Source organism: Sinohyriopsis cumingii, chromosome 1, assembly GCF_028554795.1.
Source record: "Sinohyriopsis cumingii isolate HCF-2022 chromosome 1, ASM2855479v2, whole genome shotgun sequence".
Taxonomy (NCBI): Eukaryota; Metazoa; Mollusca; class Bivalvia; order Unionida; family Unionidae; genus Sinohyriopsis; species Sinohyriopsis cumingii.
Genome location: NC_142961.1, coordinates 147,562,977 through 147,580,922, shown reverse-complemented (window position 1 = coordinate 147,580,922; position 17,946 = coordinate 147,562,977). Strand labels below are relative to the sequence as shown.

The 17,946-nt window shown below is 35.0% G+C and overlaps 1 protein-coding gene across 2 annotated transcripts in view; it reads right to left on the bottom strand.

Annotated features, from left to right (window-relative positions):
• The window catches only part of LOC149808115 (uncharacterized), a 30,131-nt gene that overhangs the window by 10,362 nt on the left and 1,823 nt on the right, over positions 1–17,946 (bottom strand). Inside the window, exons 2-3 of one of the 2 annotated variants that reach the window (XM_089973528.1) lie at positions 5,594–7,319; positions 3,729–3,883 (exon numbers count right to left, since the gene is read on the bottom strand). In XM_089973528.1, coding sequence (XP_089829654.1) covers positions 3,729–3,883; positions 5,594–7,267 — 1,829 coding nt within the window. In that variant the 5' untranslated portion in view covers positions 7,268–7,319. Of the gene's footprint in view, positions 1–3,728; positions 3,884–5,593; positions 7,399–17,946 lie in introns of both variants that reach the window. The other variant, XM_089973522.1, reaches the window with a different exon arrangement.

Here is a 17,946-nt window from a genome sequence, read left to right as displayed (position 1 = left end):
ACTACTTTGTCCCATGCATAAGCCACTACTTGTCCAGGACGATTATAAAGTATACCTAATTCATAGCGAACTGTGTCCTTTACTACTGTAAACAGAATTTAATATTAAAGTGAAAGTAAAGAGAGATGGGCGGAAGAAGTTGCTGCAGGCGCTTTCACAATTTCTTAATTTTAAAAAATAATATAGCGTATTATACAGTATAAGCCTTGCTGAAGTATCCGGCTACTCGAAATTGCTAATTTCCGTGACAAAACGTTTTACTCTGCAAATATCATAGATCATGATAAATACTCACATGCTGTAAAGGTTTATTAAATTTTTAAAAGTCTTGTTCCTTCTTTTTACAATGGCTCAATTTTTATGAAAAGGAAGCATAGCATACCTTCTGTAATTAAAACTAATAATAGTTCACTGTGACCCAAGAAATAATTCACAATAAACATCATAGGAAAATCATATTTTTCAAGAATAGAAGGAAACATCTAGTAATCGAATCCTAACGATCATAACCGCAAGAATACAATATTTCACAACAATGTTTCGTCTACAATAAGAATATTAAATAATAGAGAGCGGTGTCTTAGTTCTTTCAGCAGTACTATGTCACGCTAAGGAAAGATGATGCCATTGAAACTGTGTGGATTTTTAATCGGCCAGTTTATAATTTCGTCTCTGCAGGCAAAAGACACTGACAAAAACAACATGATGCAGAGTGTAGAAATGCGAAGATTGCCAAACTTAAATCAAAGAGCAAACAAATATTTTTAGATCGAATCGCTTCTAAGATAATTAATTAGAGTGAGATCGTTCTCTCCAGTTTGTTTTATCCCGATTACCTATATTTGAACACGATGACGGAACTATTGACAATTTAACTCCATTCGCTGAAAACTCGGTAATCCTTCTTGCAGAGATTCGCCTGACAGATTCCTCTGACATGACTTGTCGTGGGTCTAAGGTAGAATTCTATACGAACTCATTTTCATTAAGATTTAATTTTCTCCGGTGATATCACCATCTCAGTCTCTTGACACTAAGTACTATATAACCCCACCTTGAACACGTTCTCCATAGCGTAAATTACCTGTCTTCTTTTAGGTTCGCATGCTTAGTCAACAACACCGTAGCATCAATCACTATTAAACAATCTTTCAAGAAATCCTTTCGCCTGGTAACGGGTAAAGCTAATGAAACAGATTCAAAGCTAATTACCTTGTGTCTAATCTGACCTGATAAAGAATAGGAATAAATGAAGACGTGAAACATCTGCTAAATCTTTATCGCATTCGGAATTGATCTGACATTTCTAACGATTAGTTATGTGACGTAGAGAAAAAAATTGGCACCACTAATAAAACAGTCTCGTAAAAATATCGAAACTGAGAAGAACATCTGTGGTTTGGGGCTTCTTGGATGGCAGAAATAAAACGATTTTAAACACAAACGTAATTTTCCTTGTTTGAAGGTTTATTTTCTACAAACATTTGAAAACAGGAATGTCAAAAAGAAATGTGAAAACACACTTTATTTCGTTCTATTAATTTCATTACATTTAATCAATATAAATATACATTATTGTGGAAACTAAAAAATTCTCTCGTTAGTCTTCCATATCAAATAAATGGAAAGTCATTGAGAAGAGTCATAAAATCCATGCTTAATATTAATTTTTAAAAAAAAATAGAAACAATAAGATGACTTTGAATAAAATCAGAACAATAGAAAGAAGGTGTTTTTAGTCTTAATTATATTTATTCAGTCGAAATATACGAGAATGGTTAAGAATGTCAGGTTTAAAACTAATTATATATGCAGCGGCTGGTGACTGGGGCTAAATAACAGATGTCATAGAAAAAGAATGCCATAATACACGGCGCGGGTAACAGGTTTTAAGGACTAGACAACAACGAAACCTCACTTTTGACACAGATCATAAGTGATAGAAACTATTCAGATTGTATTCTCGCCAAATGTTTAAACATCAACGACCTTCTGAAATATCAACCCAAGACCTTTACCTACTTCGTTGACTGCATCTTTAAACAACATGGTTTTCGCACGTCCTCGATGCGTCAGGCTATGGGGGTCATTCGTTGAGAATGCTAACAATCCGTGAAAAGATCATGATATGTTTTTGGCATGTACAGACATGACATCTGCTTCCAGCAACATTTAGCTGGGAAAATAATAAAGTGCGACCATATATATATATATATATATATATATATATATATATATATATATATATATATATATATATATATATATATATATATATATATATATATATATATCATGCATCAGTTAATGGTACATTTCGCGACTCATTAATTTGGCCAATTAGAAAGCGAATAACATTGTATAACTCATTTTGAAATTTATCTTATTTGTCCTTTTACTCTACATGGCGTTGTAAAAGTTTTGTTACTCTCTGCATTCATCAAGCTGTCGGTAAATCAGATGGATAGCTCTATAAATGTCAATTCTTTATTATATCCCGAAAAATCCTAGTGTTTTCAGTGGGATACGACTATTATTTGGTCTGGAACGACTATAGCCACACCACCACACTTCTCTTCCTGTCTTAGAGAAATCATATCTTTTAACTGTAAGCATCCAAACAGGTACAGACGTGTTATGTCTATTTATTCTGACTCTGTCGTCTCGTTATAAAATACATCCGCCCTTGAAATCTGTCATCCCGTTTAATATGACATCAGCCCTTTCTTCACCACACAGAGATAATCAATCCTGCTTAATGACATCTAGAGAGATGATTTATATTTGTGATAATTTCAATAATAGCGCTGAAAGGAAGATGGTCGTTGGAATATTTATAATTTCCACATTGAAAGCATCAATTTACATGCTATTTATCATTCAAAATGGTGGACAATTTCTGAATTGGCGAGAAACTCTTCCAAACAAGAAGAACTTTATAACTGCAGGAAAATTACACATAAAATAAAGACTAATTATCCCTTTAAACCGTCTGGAATCAATTCTTACTTATCAGTGACTGAATACCGTTTCCTTAAGTGCCCAATTTCCCTTTCAATGACACTCTAATAGCTAGAATTTGGATATTTAACCTCGTATGATTATCGATAATAAGCAATTTTCTCAGACTAGGTTTGGTTTCTCTTAAATGTGAGAAGATCATCTCCTAAATATGGGCTGATAAGAATCCCTTGAATGTCATAGGTCACACATCCGGGTTCTGTGAAAGCAGACGACTCGAACAGGTTCCTAGACACAGTCTCCATATGACATTTGTCATTTATGTCAACTGCAACCGTCTGTCGTTCTGTATATTTTATGACATTGAACTGTTTTGCGTTAGTTGTCCTACTTATCTTCAACAACAGAGTGAAATGATAGATGGCAGATAATGAAAATTAACCAATACAACGAAATTTCCTTTAGATAGTCCTTAAGGAACCAGTTTAGTCATTATCCTGGCTATATTTATTTTGGTCCCAAAAACTATTCTAATACAAATCAAAATCTCCGTATGCACGCCACCTCTGTAGAGCAGCCAAACGTTCTGACTCAGCAGTGTGCAATTTACGGTTGTTTAGTGTATATCGAAAAAGTATTGAAGCAAAAAGTAATGTACATGTTGTGCAAAAGTTTATTAAATTCATCCTAAACATTTTAGGTCAGTCTTTTTACAACTGCTATAGAAGAATCAAGCAATCTAATGAAGCAAGTAAACTAAAACGTACCGGAAGTTGCTGAACCATTTGACTAGCTGCGCGGTGTTGTTCTTGTTGAACTGGACGTCTGGGAAGTAAACTTTCAAGATGGCGGAACTGGGATATCTCACGTAAAAGAACATCAACTTGGCCTTCCGCAGATGCATTGGAGTCAACGTGTCTGTGTACACAAGGTTAAGGAAAACAACTGCTACCTCAACGGGGCCAAAGTTTAAGAAAACAAAAACATTCAAGCATTTTCTATTCGAGACCACTTTGATACACGTTCTGAAAGAAATGTTTCTTCACTTGATACTGAAATTCTCGATTTGTTACAATTTTATTGATTCTATTCGAAATTTAGGTCTCCTTAATACTGTTTAATTCATTTGTTCATCTACTCTTTTTGTCGCGGGGTTTTGCATTATTAAACTTAAAAATACAAGAAAAACGTGCCTTTCGCTGGCACCTTTTGGAACCCAAATTGAGTCATTTTCTTTGACAGAATATGAAAAATTCTAAAATTTAAATATGTATCTATTATATATAAGAGAATTGAACTGAATATTTAAGTTTGAAAAAAATGAAGAAAAGCAACAAATATGACTATGGTACGTCTGCGGCATATCCAAGAAATTAAATTAATACACTGTAGGAATGAAACTTTGCCGAATAAGTATCTATAAATAAATCATTCTTATTCCTGCTTCCTAAAATTTTCAATCACTTTGTCTATGATTTCATATAAAACAGATGAGCAATTCTAGAGAGAGATTATATTTCCTTGAGATGATTTTTGGGAAAATTGAATTAGATTGAAAATAAATTAGTTAAAGTCGATCGAACTAAATTATACAGTAGCTATTAACGCTACTGGGCATTAAGAGGGAACCCACTGGTGAGCCAATCACTCGAAAAACGCTGTTTATGGATTGTTTCCAGTCGCTTTTCTTGCCATCTTTCATCACTCATAAACCAATTTTCTTAATAGCCCAGTGTTCTTTATGGGAGTGGGGTTGTCTTTTGAATAATGAAACGCGAAACTAATGAGAAACCGAGACTCTTGCTTTATGAAACGTATCATCGAGTGGCATGCGTCCCATGAGAAATTCAATTGTTGTGACATATGAAACCGGCATCCGGTCTTGAGAGCGTGCCGTGTATCATTGATTTTCCACTGTTATTCTAAGAAGTCAGGTAGATTAGTCAACCAGATTAATGAAATTAGCTTTTACTATGGTTCATATAAGAGAGTCTATCACGTAATATTTGTAGGCATAATGGCTGATCGTGCTGAGTAATTGAAACGCATAATAAACTAGAGTAATCAGCATGAAATATACGAAGGTACGCAATACACTGATCAGTACCCTCATCTTCAAAGGCACGATGAAAGATTTTTTGTTCAGAAAAAAAGAACGGTTTTCCCAGTTTTGTCCGTTAATTTAAAACAATTACCACTGGCTTTGTCAAATACAACACGAAGGGCGGGTTTGAATGACAGACAGACAGACAGACACATGCAGAGACAGACAGACACATACAGACACAGACACAGACACACTCACTCACACACACGGACGCACGCACGCACATACATACATACATACATACATACATACATACATACATACATACATACATACATACATGCATGCATGCATGCATGCATGCATACATACGAGAGAGAGAGAGAGAGAGAGAGAGAGAGAGAGAGAGAGAGAGAGAGAGACTTGATGTACGTGCAGAAAGAAACACAGATATAGACTAAGGAGTAAATTAGAGATAACACTGTACCATAACCGATATCAAAGAAATCGACTAAGGAGTAAATTTGAGACAACACTGTACCATACCCGATATCAAAGGTCAACTGCTACTTATGAAAAGGATATCAAATGTTTATGATGTGAATCAAAACCGTCAAGCCCATCGTAGATGTCGTTCTTCATCGAGTGGAAGCCCTCATTAGGGGAGATGGAGGAGCTTGGTGTGCATCTATCCAGATCAAAGGAATGGTTCAACATCGACTGTTCCTTGTAGAAGCTCATGAAATCAGAGTGGTGGAGACCAGGGTTCGGAATGGCGACGCTTGTCCCAGGGATCATCGAGCTATATTCTCCATTAGACATTCTCTCTAGATCGGACTGGGAACCCAGAGAAGACTCCTGAAGCAAGGCACGCGCTGCCCGCGGAGAAAGACGAGTATCTGTGACCTTGGTCCTCTTTTTCTTCGGGGGAGACACAACTAAAGCTAGTGCTTCCGTCTGCTCAGGCTCGACCGGAGAGGAGTACACAGGAGGGGCTAGGACATGAGATGGAAGGTAATAGGACAATGGGGGATGGAATGATATCGAGGGATGATGTGGAAATGGATTCCGGGAGAAGTCATGACCACCGAGTTTCGGCAGATCAAAGGCACTGTGATGTTCTGGAAGTCTGAAACCGTTTGTTCTTTCAGGTAGCTGCAAAATGTGTTTTAACGAATGGTCAGTGGTCTGTTTCTTTTCAATAACAACTTTTTTCGGGTCTTCGTTTCTTTTCTGGTTTTCTGTCACTTTTGGTTCGTCACGAACTTTTTGAGAGCGCCTGTGAAAGAATTTTGATAACGCCTTTTCAATAGCAGAGCTCACAGCCTCTCCAATTCGACTTTTTAAGCATTTTGTAAGTTCTTCATATTCCTTGTCGTCGATTTCTATATGTAAATCAGACTCCTCGTGATGAATCCCTTTGCCATTGACAATTGGAACCTTGATATTCGAAGTACTGATTCTAGACTCGTGTTTTTCTTTGGTATACAATTCTGATTTGTCATCAAAGATTCGGTCGTGCAAAAATCTTGGAGGTTGTCCTGGAGACTGGTTTGCAAAGTAAGCCTGGTGTAATCTCTGAATATTTTCTATACATCCGTAGCCATTCATTTGCTTATTGGTTGTTTCATCGCAGTGTTTTATATAGTTCTGGACAGCGTTAAGTTGGCTGCGAAGCTGCCATATTTCGTCTTCCACGCTGCTCGTGCTGTTACAGTCTGTGCGTCTAATTTTTGGACTCGGCTGTTCCTGCTGATGAAGATCACTCGGTTTCGTTACGTGAGGCTGGGGTTGGTATTGCTTCCTTTTAGGCCTCTTAACCTCAGAGAATCCATATGAGCTCTCCATTGTATCTTGGGAAGGTTGCCCTTGTATGGATGTAATAATATTCTCTACCCTCGCTCTTTTCGCCTCTTTTGTATCTGATGATGGAGAAGAGTTGATGTCACTGAATCCGTTCTCTGCATCAGATCTTGCTTCGTCCATCTCTGCCTCGTCAAGCCGACTCTGACCCAGAAGACTGGACTCCCCATCACTCTGATCACCAAATTCATCTGCAGAGTGATCAGATGCACCATCATGTTTTTCATCTCCATGTATATCCTCAGACCCGTTCTCTGTGGGGGTTTTGGGAGGCCCACAAGTGCTGCCAGGCATGCTGTTGGCGTTTGAAAGGTCTTGTAGACGCTTTTCCTTGCTCTTCAGTATATCACGCAGAAGATTGGATGTGTCAGTCAGGGGCTGGTCAATATTTACCATTTTAACCACTCGTCGAAATGTTGTAGAGTCCCAGTGGACCCGAAAGTATTAACTGAAAAGTTTAAATAGATTTTCTCTTATGAACTGCAGGAGTCACAGCATCTCGGTCAATAGCCTTTATTGTAATCGATCTGAAAAGTGGAAAAGATTGACTCAGGTCAAGCAAGCAAACTCATAATATGTTATAGCAATTTGACAACGTACTTATCAACAGAATTCAAATCTTAGATTGCAACTGACGAACATTGTTATACTGCCCACCCTAGGTGTAATTCTATCTCCTAGAGCATTTGCTGATATGTTTTCTTAAGAGGCGAAATAAGCCCCGTTATATGGCTATGATTGGCATCGATGAAAGATTTGGGAAATAGGAGCAAACACACCATATTAAAATGCCAAATTAATCAACATCACCACACATCGCGAAAATATGCGCAAGAAAATTTTTCCCCATAGCCCCTTCTTTATAGTACCGGGTGACAGTATCAATGAATGAAAAATGAAAGAAGTGGGTGGTTTTTATGTGTAAATTTACTCTGCTGACGTTTTAGTTCATGCCCTTTCAACGGGTCGCAATGTTCATATTTTGGTATGATTGGAACTGAAATGTTTATCTAGGTACTAACTGACTACGCTAAACTAAAATAACTGCACAGGCTGAATGAACCCCTCATCGTCCCTTCATCATGAATTAATTCTTCCCACTATAAATGTTTGGAACTCGTTCAGCAGTCTCACTGCCCCCTCCCCTTCACACACACACACACACACACACACATATATATATATATATATATATATATATATATATATATATATATATATATATATATATATATATACATACGCACATATTCTCTCTCTCTTTCTCTCTCTCTGAAACTAAACGTGTCGTTGACATGTCCCAGATTGACATTAAATTTTATCAGACACATTAAATTATCCATCATCGAAATATTGAGGCTCACCGACTTAAATTCGAAAAAGTGTAATTGCCCGAAAGTGAACAAAGGTAAGACAAAAAAGTGGACAATCACATATTGAATATATCTTTATATTTTTCTTAGTATACATTGGTCGGCCTTGACGTCTGAAATATCTAATTTAGTAGATATCACAAGAACAAATTACCATTTTTTACACAAAGAATGAAAACAATCCCTCATTAACGTTTTTGATACATCGTTCAATATACGATGTATTGCTAAAATACGTTAAGATGGAAAGTTTGTCTTAATTTCTTTTAGGAGGCATTTTATTACCTGAACACAAGTTGCCAGTTACCTGGTAATGGGAGAATGTTGTTACAGGCTGGGAATAATTTTCACGTTTTATGTAATATTCGTAAAAGTTCTTCATTAGTATAGTTGTTTTTGTCTTTCTTTTAGTTTCAAGCGCGATGGAATTTTTTCATTTGAAGGCATACACAGAACACAATAATGTCAAATCGTTTCGTTAATATTATTTACTGGATATCAGAACTGACAAGTTGTAGTCAGCTTAAGCGTAGTTAATCTGGAGTGGATCATTTCATTCACACTTAGAATAAGATACATAACAATTTTATGATATTCGATTGTACATTGAATACAACCATTGTAAGTCCAGGATGGAGAGGGCGAAAGATACATCGGTGTTCTAGACTTAGGCGAGCGTCTGATTGAAAGAAACATTAGGGGTAGGATCTTGAAATGAGATTTATATTTTTGCTAAGATAAGTTTTTTTTTTTCTTTCTTAAAAGCAAACTGGTGCCGGTTCCCGATGTCATATGCTATACCCGTTTGACGTGTTTTTCTTGTTTTTTGTGTGTTTCTTTTCTTTTTGTTTTTGCAATAGGAACATGGCTTTGTAATTTCCGTCATATCGTGAAATAATCTCGGATGTAGTTACAGGAAAACACATAAATGTGACGGGTCGATGGATTTTGTGGTTCTCTTTCCACCGCCATATTATTTCATGTGACAAAATAGTTCAGAACATCGTTCTCAATTGTGGTGAATTGCATCCTAGTTTTTTTCTGTACATGAAGAAAAACGTCGAGGATGATCCGATCGCGTTTCCCTACGAAGAGGTCAGAAAAATGTCAGGTGTCATCGATTGTCATTAATTAAGTGCAGGGTAAAATCACACTTAAATATACAAATCAAAGCATGTAAAATGACTGTGCAAAGTCAGATCATTTAATGGTCAAGGTATGACTATACGAGTTCAGAACATTGATTCAAAGCAGAATGGTCAAGCGAAGGTAGGCCCAATTGTTGTTTTCCTTCAAAAAGCAGCTGACATTAACAAACACTTCTGAAATATTGATATCAAATTAGTGAAAAAGACTGAATTTTTTTACAGTTTATTATTGTAATCCTGTTTATCCTAGAAAGTCGAGTAACCCCTAATAAAACTTTGCTTTGTTAGAAAGAGCACTACCTTTAGTGTAACTAATCCCGGTGTCGTCGAACGGTGCCAGTCTGTATACAGCATGCGTATGATGTCACACAATGTAAGTCAGCTGTGCTCTGCATGCTTTTGTCTCTGCTATTGATTATCCGTATATTTAATGACCCAAAGTTTAGTCCGACGTGTGTGAAAGTTGTATTTTACATTTGTTAACAAAACAGCACACGAATTCCGCCAAAATTCAGCTTGTTATACTATTACCAGTGTAATCTTATGTTTTATTTGTATGCATATGAAAGTATACCAACCTTTTTCACGCAGCTTTGCTGCAATTCGCTTATTGTTCCAAAAACTAGTATCTAATGTAAATCCCCTTCCAGCCCTTCCAGCGTAACTAAACCTTTTACTACTCACGATTATACATCTGTTCAGTGTCCTGAACAATACAATAAGGATAAATAGAAACGATAATTTAACTGATAATCGCGATAATTTTAACTGATAAGTGTCATGACAAAAGCTGTTGGATTGTGTCTTGATTTATATATGACCCATCTCGAACAGATTTATTTACTTAGGTACCTAGGTATTTATGTACTACTGTATCTATATTGCGAATGGAAAGAAGCTTACAGGAATGTATTAATTTGTAATATAGTAATTTCAGATTAAAGATATGAGAGAGAAAAAGGGGGAGGAGCAGGTACTGATCTGACATTGTTGATAAGTTTTGTCCAACAGCTGCGCTTTACAACTATACTAAATAATTTGCATCTATATTTTTCTAAGTTGTGACAATTATTTATTTCCCTTTTACTGATATCGCAAAGTTTCTGCAACAACTGGTCGAAATCCCGATAAACGTAAACCTTGGGTAACGCTTCTTGCTTTTAATTGCAAAATCAAGTGCACAGCACGAAATTGAAGCTGAGTCGGTAAATTCATATGGCATGTCTATCATTCAGAATTGTAGATGTGCACAGGTTGCCAAATAAGCAACCTGCCGATAACGCACAAACTAGACGATGTGACATTTTGCAAAACGACAAACTCGCCAACTGTCAACTTGGCCGTTTATACACGATGAGGCACGCGAATTCCCCGAAAGATATTTTCCAGCATCATTATTCATTTACACAATGTTCTTCCTTTTCTTTAACACGATCATTTCCGAAATCACTTTCCAGCAGAAATATGAATGAAATATTGAATAAAGCGGGAGTATCAAGGTGATGATCCGCATTCTATTTTCGTAATGTTTGTTTTTATTGCATATTGATCAACTATATTAATACACATTGAAACAAATATTGTTTGATTTCGTTGTTTTTGGGGTTCTTTTAAATTTGGTTATGGTTTTTGACATAACTCGCCGACTTGTGACGAATTCTGTCGGCGAGTTTGCCATTTTATGAGTTGTCAATTCGTCCTTGATCCACGTTATAGTTAGAACTGGATGGTGCTTAGATCAGCGATAGAATTATAAGATTCTAACTTTATCAAAAGATACGCTTGGGTCAAGTCAAAAAAGACCGAATGATCTGCAATCTTCATTTTTAGGATGACGACAGGATGCGGTGGAGAACGCTGATTTTAAACTATGCATTCTCCCTCTCTCTTTATACATACATACATACATATATATATATATATATATATATATATATATATATATATATATATATATATATATATATATATATATATATATATATATATATATATATATATATATATATATATATATATATATATATATATGTGTGTGTGTGTGTGTGTGTGTGTGTGTGTGTGTGTGCTTGTGTGTGTGTATGTATGTATACATACATGTATGTGTGTGCGTGTGTGTGTGTGTGTGCACGGTATAAATCGTATAAGGACTATTAGTAATACTAATACTGTCATAATAGATTGAGCAGCATCAATTAATTATTCCATTATGTACTCACTCCTTCATTCGTCCACTTCTTTATTATTAGTTAAGGTCATGATGTTTCGTTTCAAAATTATGCAATGGCATGCAAGCAAACAAATACACGAAACAAACTAATAGCCCCACAACCGGCCTATATAGCTTATGCCTGTCACAACACCTCAAAATCAGCTAGGAACTTCAACCTCAACCTAAATACCTCACAATCAGCTAGGAACTTCAACCTCAGTCTCAACACTACAAAATCAAAAATGGAATCCATGACACTCATTCTTTTTATAGCTACAGACGGTCAAAGTTTGGGACTTTCAACTTGTGGTCAAAATGTTTAAGGAATAAATAAATCGTAAAACTGACATTGAGTTCAAGAACGAGTTTTCGCTCTTGGTACATCAGCAAAGGTCTTTCAAAAATAAAGTGTTTTGGGTTAACCAACACAATACATGATGCTCTACAAATTTATGAACTAAATGCCAGGGTTTTGCCAACTCCCCCAAATATTACAAGTGGCAAATCGGATATATTTTGGTGTTGTATTTTATTCATTTTGCACATATTTGTTTTTCCATGTGCCGTGCTCCTTTGTTTTTGCTATACATTAAGCTCCTTGACTGGATCACATTAGTGGATATCGCTTCGTCTAGATGGGAATTCTTCCAGTAATGAAGACAACACTGTATTTGCTGCCAGTCTGAGTTTAAGGCACGGATTAATGGTTTCGACTAATATGCCAAGGGAGATAAATATGTTTTGTCTTGTTTGTTTTTTCAACAAGTTACATGAAAATACAATAGTTTAAAAAAAAGATTGACAATCCACAATGTACAAATCTAGGACTTTTTTTTACCATATCGGTATAACTTTTGATTGGTGGCAATAATATCTGAGGGTGTCTTTGTGTGTATGTGTGGTCTGTGAATTTAAGAGAGAAAGGAAGGAGAGAAGAAAAAAAAAGTTAGTGTAAGTCACAACAAGGCCCGGTAGGTTGTTGTAGTTGTTGTAGGGTTTTAACGCCATTTTTCAGCACACGATAGGCTATACATGGCGGCCAGTATTAATGGTGGAGGAAGAACCCGGGAAAACCCCGGAAAGAACCACCGACCCACGAGAAGCTACTGGCAAGCTTTCTCACATACCCACATTAGCCGAATCCGAGACTCGAACCCACGCAGACAGAGGTGAAATGGCAGTGATCCGTAACGGAGAGCGCTTTAGACCACTCGGCCACTCGGGGCCCCGCCCGGTAGGTCTTACTTCTACTTATCTAAACGACAAAGAGTAACTGCCATTATTACTTGCCGCTGCATGAGTCTCAAGAGGAATGTGTGATAAATACTGACAAAGGTCTGGTCTTAGAAGACCTATTGCGAACAATGGGTACCCCGGGTAATTTTCACCCAACAGGTGCTCGTAAAAACCTTCAACAAACACACAGCAACAAGAAAGGTATGAATTCTTGGTATTACTATCAGGGTAAGATAGTAAGGGCGAGTAAGGTGATCACTAATATGACAAAGCCAGATTTAGTATGAAAATGCAGACGACTAAAAATACAGCTGATGTCTAATTCTGCTCGAGGACGGATAAACTAATGGTGAAGTATCTCCATTTATAAAGAAGGTTATCGGAAAGATTGTGTATTGAAATGTACTCAGTAGCCTACATGTTAGAAAACCTACTTTTGGTTTTAGGTTACAATGATGTAATATTTATTTATCAAATGCTGATAAATTTGTTCACATTGATAAGATAAGCAAAGTGACAGTATACCAGAAGCAGCAGGAACAAAAATTATAAGAATTTCAACAATAACAGCAACTACTACTATTTTACACAGTAATGATAATAGGAAGACGAATATTACAACAAATGAGAATGATGATGATGACGTGTAGTGGTAGTAGTAGTAGTAGCAGCAGTAGCAGCAGACCGTGTGTATTAAGGGGACAATACAATATGAAGGATGCAATGATCACGATGACTATAACAACGTATAGATGGTTCAAAAGGATGATTATTCGATTACTGCCTTTTACACGTTGAATTATTATGTCGTATGGTGGATTAATGTACCCAAACCGAAGTCGATGACACTTCACTTTACCAGACAATACTGCTGGAGGACACTTCCTAGTAGAGAAAACAATAAAGGCATAATAGATTTTGAAAATCACGTGACGTCATGTGATGTCATTGGCGCGTGGCAAGTAGTGTCCGCTGGAACAGGTATAATTGCCAAGTACAGTAAAGGGAGCCCACTAGAAATGTGCGCTCCCCAAATATAAATAACTTTAGTTAACCAACCAAACTTGTCATCTAATATGCAAAACGATAATAACGGCCACCAGGGCAAAGCGATCATCAAATAGAATATAAAGAAGATTTCGATGTTAATAATGAGTTCGTCAAATAAGTTGATGACGGAGACAATAATGATAACGATAATGATGCTAATGAAGATATTGATACTTCTACTACTGCTGTTGCTGCTGCTGCTACTGCTGCTGCTGCTGCTAATAATAATAATAATAATAATAATAATAATAATAGTAATAGTAATAATAATAATAGTAATAATAGTGATAATAATAATAATAATAATAAGAAGAAGAAGATGATGAAGACGAAGAAGAAGAAAAACAATAACAGCAACAGCAATAAGAATTGCGATAATGACGAAGATGATAATCATGATTGCATTTTAAACATTTCAATCAAAATCAAAAAGATTTAGGACGTGAAAATAGTATTATGTTTGCTTCCCACATTACACAAATCTCTCACATGTATTTCACGAAATAATTTTCGATTTATTTAACAACTGTGTACTTTAACAATCGTGTACATCACTTTCATAGACTTTAGACACAAAAATTGCCATCATTATCAGTTGATATTTCAAGCTAGCATACGTAAGATCATAATATGATTGGATTGGTTATGGAAATAAATCAGAACATGTATACAAATTGGATTGCTTGAGTTACACAATTGTGAATATATCTGACTTTTGAAATCTAGTTACACACGATAACATTTGGAGCAGTTGAAGTCATCGCCATTATTTAATCGTGTATCTAAGAGAAAGTAATTCAAAAGAGATGGAAGAAAATTTTAAGTTCAATATCATACAAAACTTGTTAAAAAGTTTATTTCCAAATGGCTTACTCACAGGGGGCCCCGTGCGTAAATCCAGTGAAGCCCCGCCAAAATGAGCAAGTCGGGCCCAGCGTTTGCTAAGAAAATGCTGACTACAGGTGCAAAGATTGACCGTTATACGGTATTAACGACTTCCATATACTACAAGTAAATGAAATAATTTTATCATATGTACCCCGATTACATGTAGAGTAGAAGATAATGGGTTATAATTAGATAAGGTAAAATCGAAGTACATGTCGGGATTAATCTGTATATTTCTTCATCAGATCGTACATTTCATTGCCAAGTTGGACTTTAGTTTGTATAAAATGAGTAATGTAAAACAGTTATATAAAAAAGAATGCCTTTCCGATCGATAAAATGTATTTCACTGTTACAGTATTGTTTCGGGTTAAAATAATAATTGGTTGTAAATAAAGAGACAGTTATAATAAAGTTATTATTTTTGTACACACGGAAATTTAATTTTACAATATAGGCCCCTATTCATCATCACTGTCATCATCCACATTGTTATCAGGAGAATATCCTTCTTGTCAGACGGACAGATGACCATGCATACGTATGTTATTTATATTATCATCCTCCACCAACATGCATACGTATCTTATCATCATCATCGTCATCTTCATTATTATTATTATTATTACTATTATTATTATTATTGACGTTGTCTTACAAAACTCAAAGTATTACGGGTCAAAATGGTCATTTGATGCTTTTGAGGGTCGCGTGCTAGAGAAACCTTCATGTATAGACTTAAAAAGCCATTTGGAGTTATGCCGTTTATTCGAGCAATATTATTATTATTATTATTATTATTATTATTATTATTATTATTATTGTCGTTGTTGTTGTTGTGGTGGTGGTGGTTGTTCTTTTTCTTGATGCTGCCGATATTTTTAGTTTTGAATTTTCGCTGTTGTTATTGTTGTTGTGGAGAAAGGAAGCATGAATATTTGTGATTATTATGAGGATAAATCAGTGGTGGTAACGGTGGCATATGATGGCGGTGTTGTGGGTTAATTGTAAAGTTTTACATTGCAGACAACTAAGTACATGCATAGAAAAAGTCAACATGATTGCTCAATTCCTTTAACAACAAAGTAATAACAATTTCAAATGAGATTATTCGAATTGTATATCGATCTATTTATCGCCATGTTTATAATTTAATTGTATCATTTTTTGTACTAGAGTACCTTTTCCTACCTAATTTCACCTGGCGTGTTTTTATATTCACGGTTTGATTGGTAAGACGACTTATATAGGTTTACTTAAAATAAGATTTTGATCCGTAACATAAAAAAAAATTACACGGTGCACATTAAATTAGCATTCCAAGCACTTAATTCATATTGCAACTGATTCAAGTACAGGAACACCTGGTGTGTCGGTGTATTAAATTGCAATTTTTAATAGTGTTATACAAAGGATAAGGAACCTAGTTGTTTTTTTATCACGAACGCTGCCCTCGATGTTCCTACCTTTGGTTTCTATTGTTAGCGTTTTTATTACTCCAGTAGACACATACAATTACTTGATTAAAAATTAACGAAACCTGAAGAAAATAACTAATACAAGATGAAGAAGTGTCTACTTAATTTTGAAAACGAGAAAGAAAATACCGTTATACTCGCTTATAAGTCGAGCCAAACAGCATGCAAGAATGACATTGATCTGATGTAGCACAATGCGCCTGCAGATGAGGATCTATGTTACTTGTTCTACTGATTATTCACAGGCCGAGATCTGCCGGCGCGTTATGCGCAGACAGATCTGGGTCTGTGCAATTTGCAGTAGAAATCGAATTATAAGCGAGTACATACGGTAACATGTATTTTGAAATAAAACTAAAAAACAAACTTTAAATGCAATATTTTGCCTCACCTGAAGAACAAACAGGTAAATAAAGATGCAATGCATAATAACATGTAAGACAAGAAAATAATGTATAAAATCTTTACGATAGAAACAGCAAAGAGAAACTGTAAAGTGTCTACAGCGGAGTTTAAAAATAAAAAGAAACATTGTGATATTACCAATTAGAAAAATATTTGTAGTTAAATGCATGAAACACAAACACGAATATAATTACTAAATAAGAAAAGAACGATTTTTATATAGAGGAACTTTACGAGTAATCAATCGTTAAACCAAATAAAATAAAATGATAGGATAGAATTAGCCATGTACTATTTTATAAAGCTAGATCAAATCTCATGCATGTCTACATTTTACAGAGCTAGTTCAATAAGTTCACGTACACTTGTCGAAAACTGTCTGCCTTTCTTTAAAGTTAAGCATTAGCTGTACCTAGTCAAAAGACTTTATTGTTTAACAACATCCACCGTGAAATACAAGTCAATTTGCGGAATGTTTCTATGAAAAGTGTCGTGGGAAGTGTATACAATCCCGTATGAATGAAAGAGTGAGATATGTGATAGCTGAACCACATTGAAAATCAGATGGAAATGAATCTTACAGATTATCGTCATATCATGTATTTTTCCTATATGCTCAAAGACTGTTTAATAATGGTTTACATTATTCCAATAATGAAGAGTGACATTACATAGGTGTACTTGCAATATATATATATATATATATATATATATATATATATATATATATATATATATATATATATATATATATATATATATATATATATATATATATATATATGTATATATATATATATATATATATATATATATATATATATATATATATATATATATATATATATATATATATATATATATGTGTGTGTGTGTGTGTGTGTGTGTGTGTGTGTGTGTGTTTTGACTAATATGATTAGCATACAATTTAAGAAACCTAACAGAGACCAAAATAATGCAGTAAAAGGTACCGATTTATTTTGTTTTAAATCGTGAGTAGCAAATAAATGAGAAACATTTGTGATGCAGGTAATCAGAAAGAAATTCCAAACCGAGTTGGCCATTATATATATATATATATATATATATATATATATATATATATATATATATATATATATATATATATATATATATATATATATATATATATATAATCACAATTCAGTATTTAAAAAAATATCTCATACAGCCTGCCTTGTGTGAGTAAGTATTATATGACTGACACAGAAACACATATCCGTGACAAAGTTACTTAGTTAATTACCATGCATTACGTACGTGT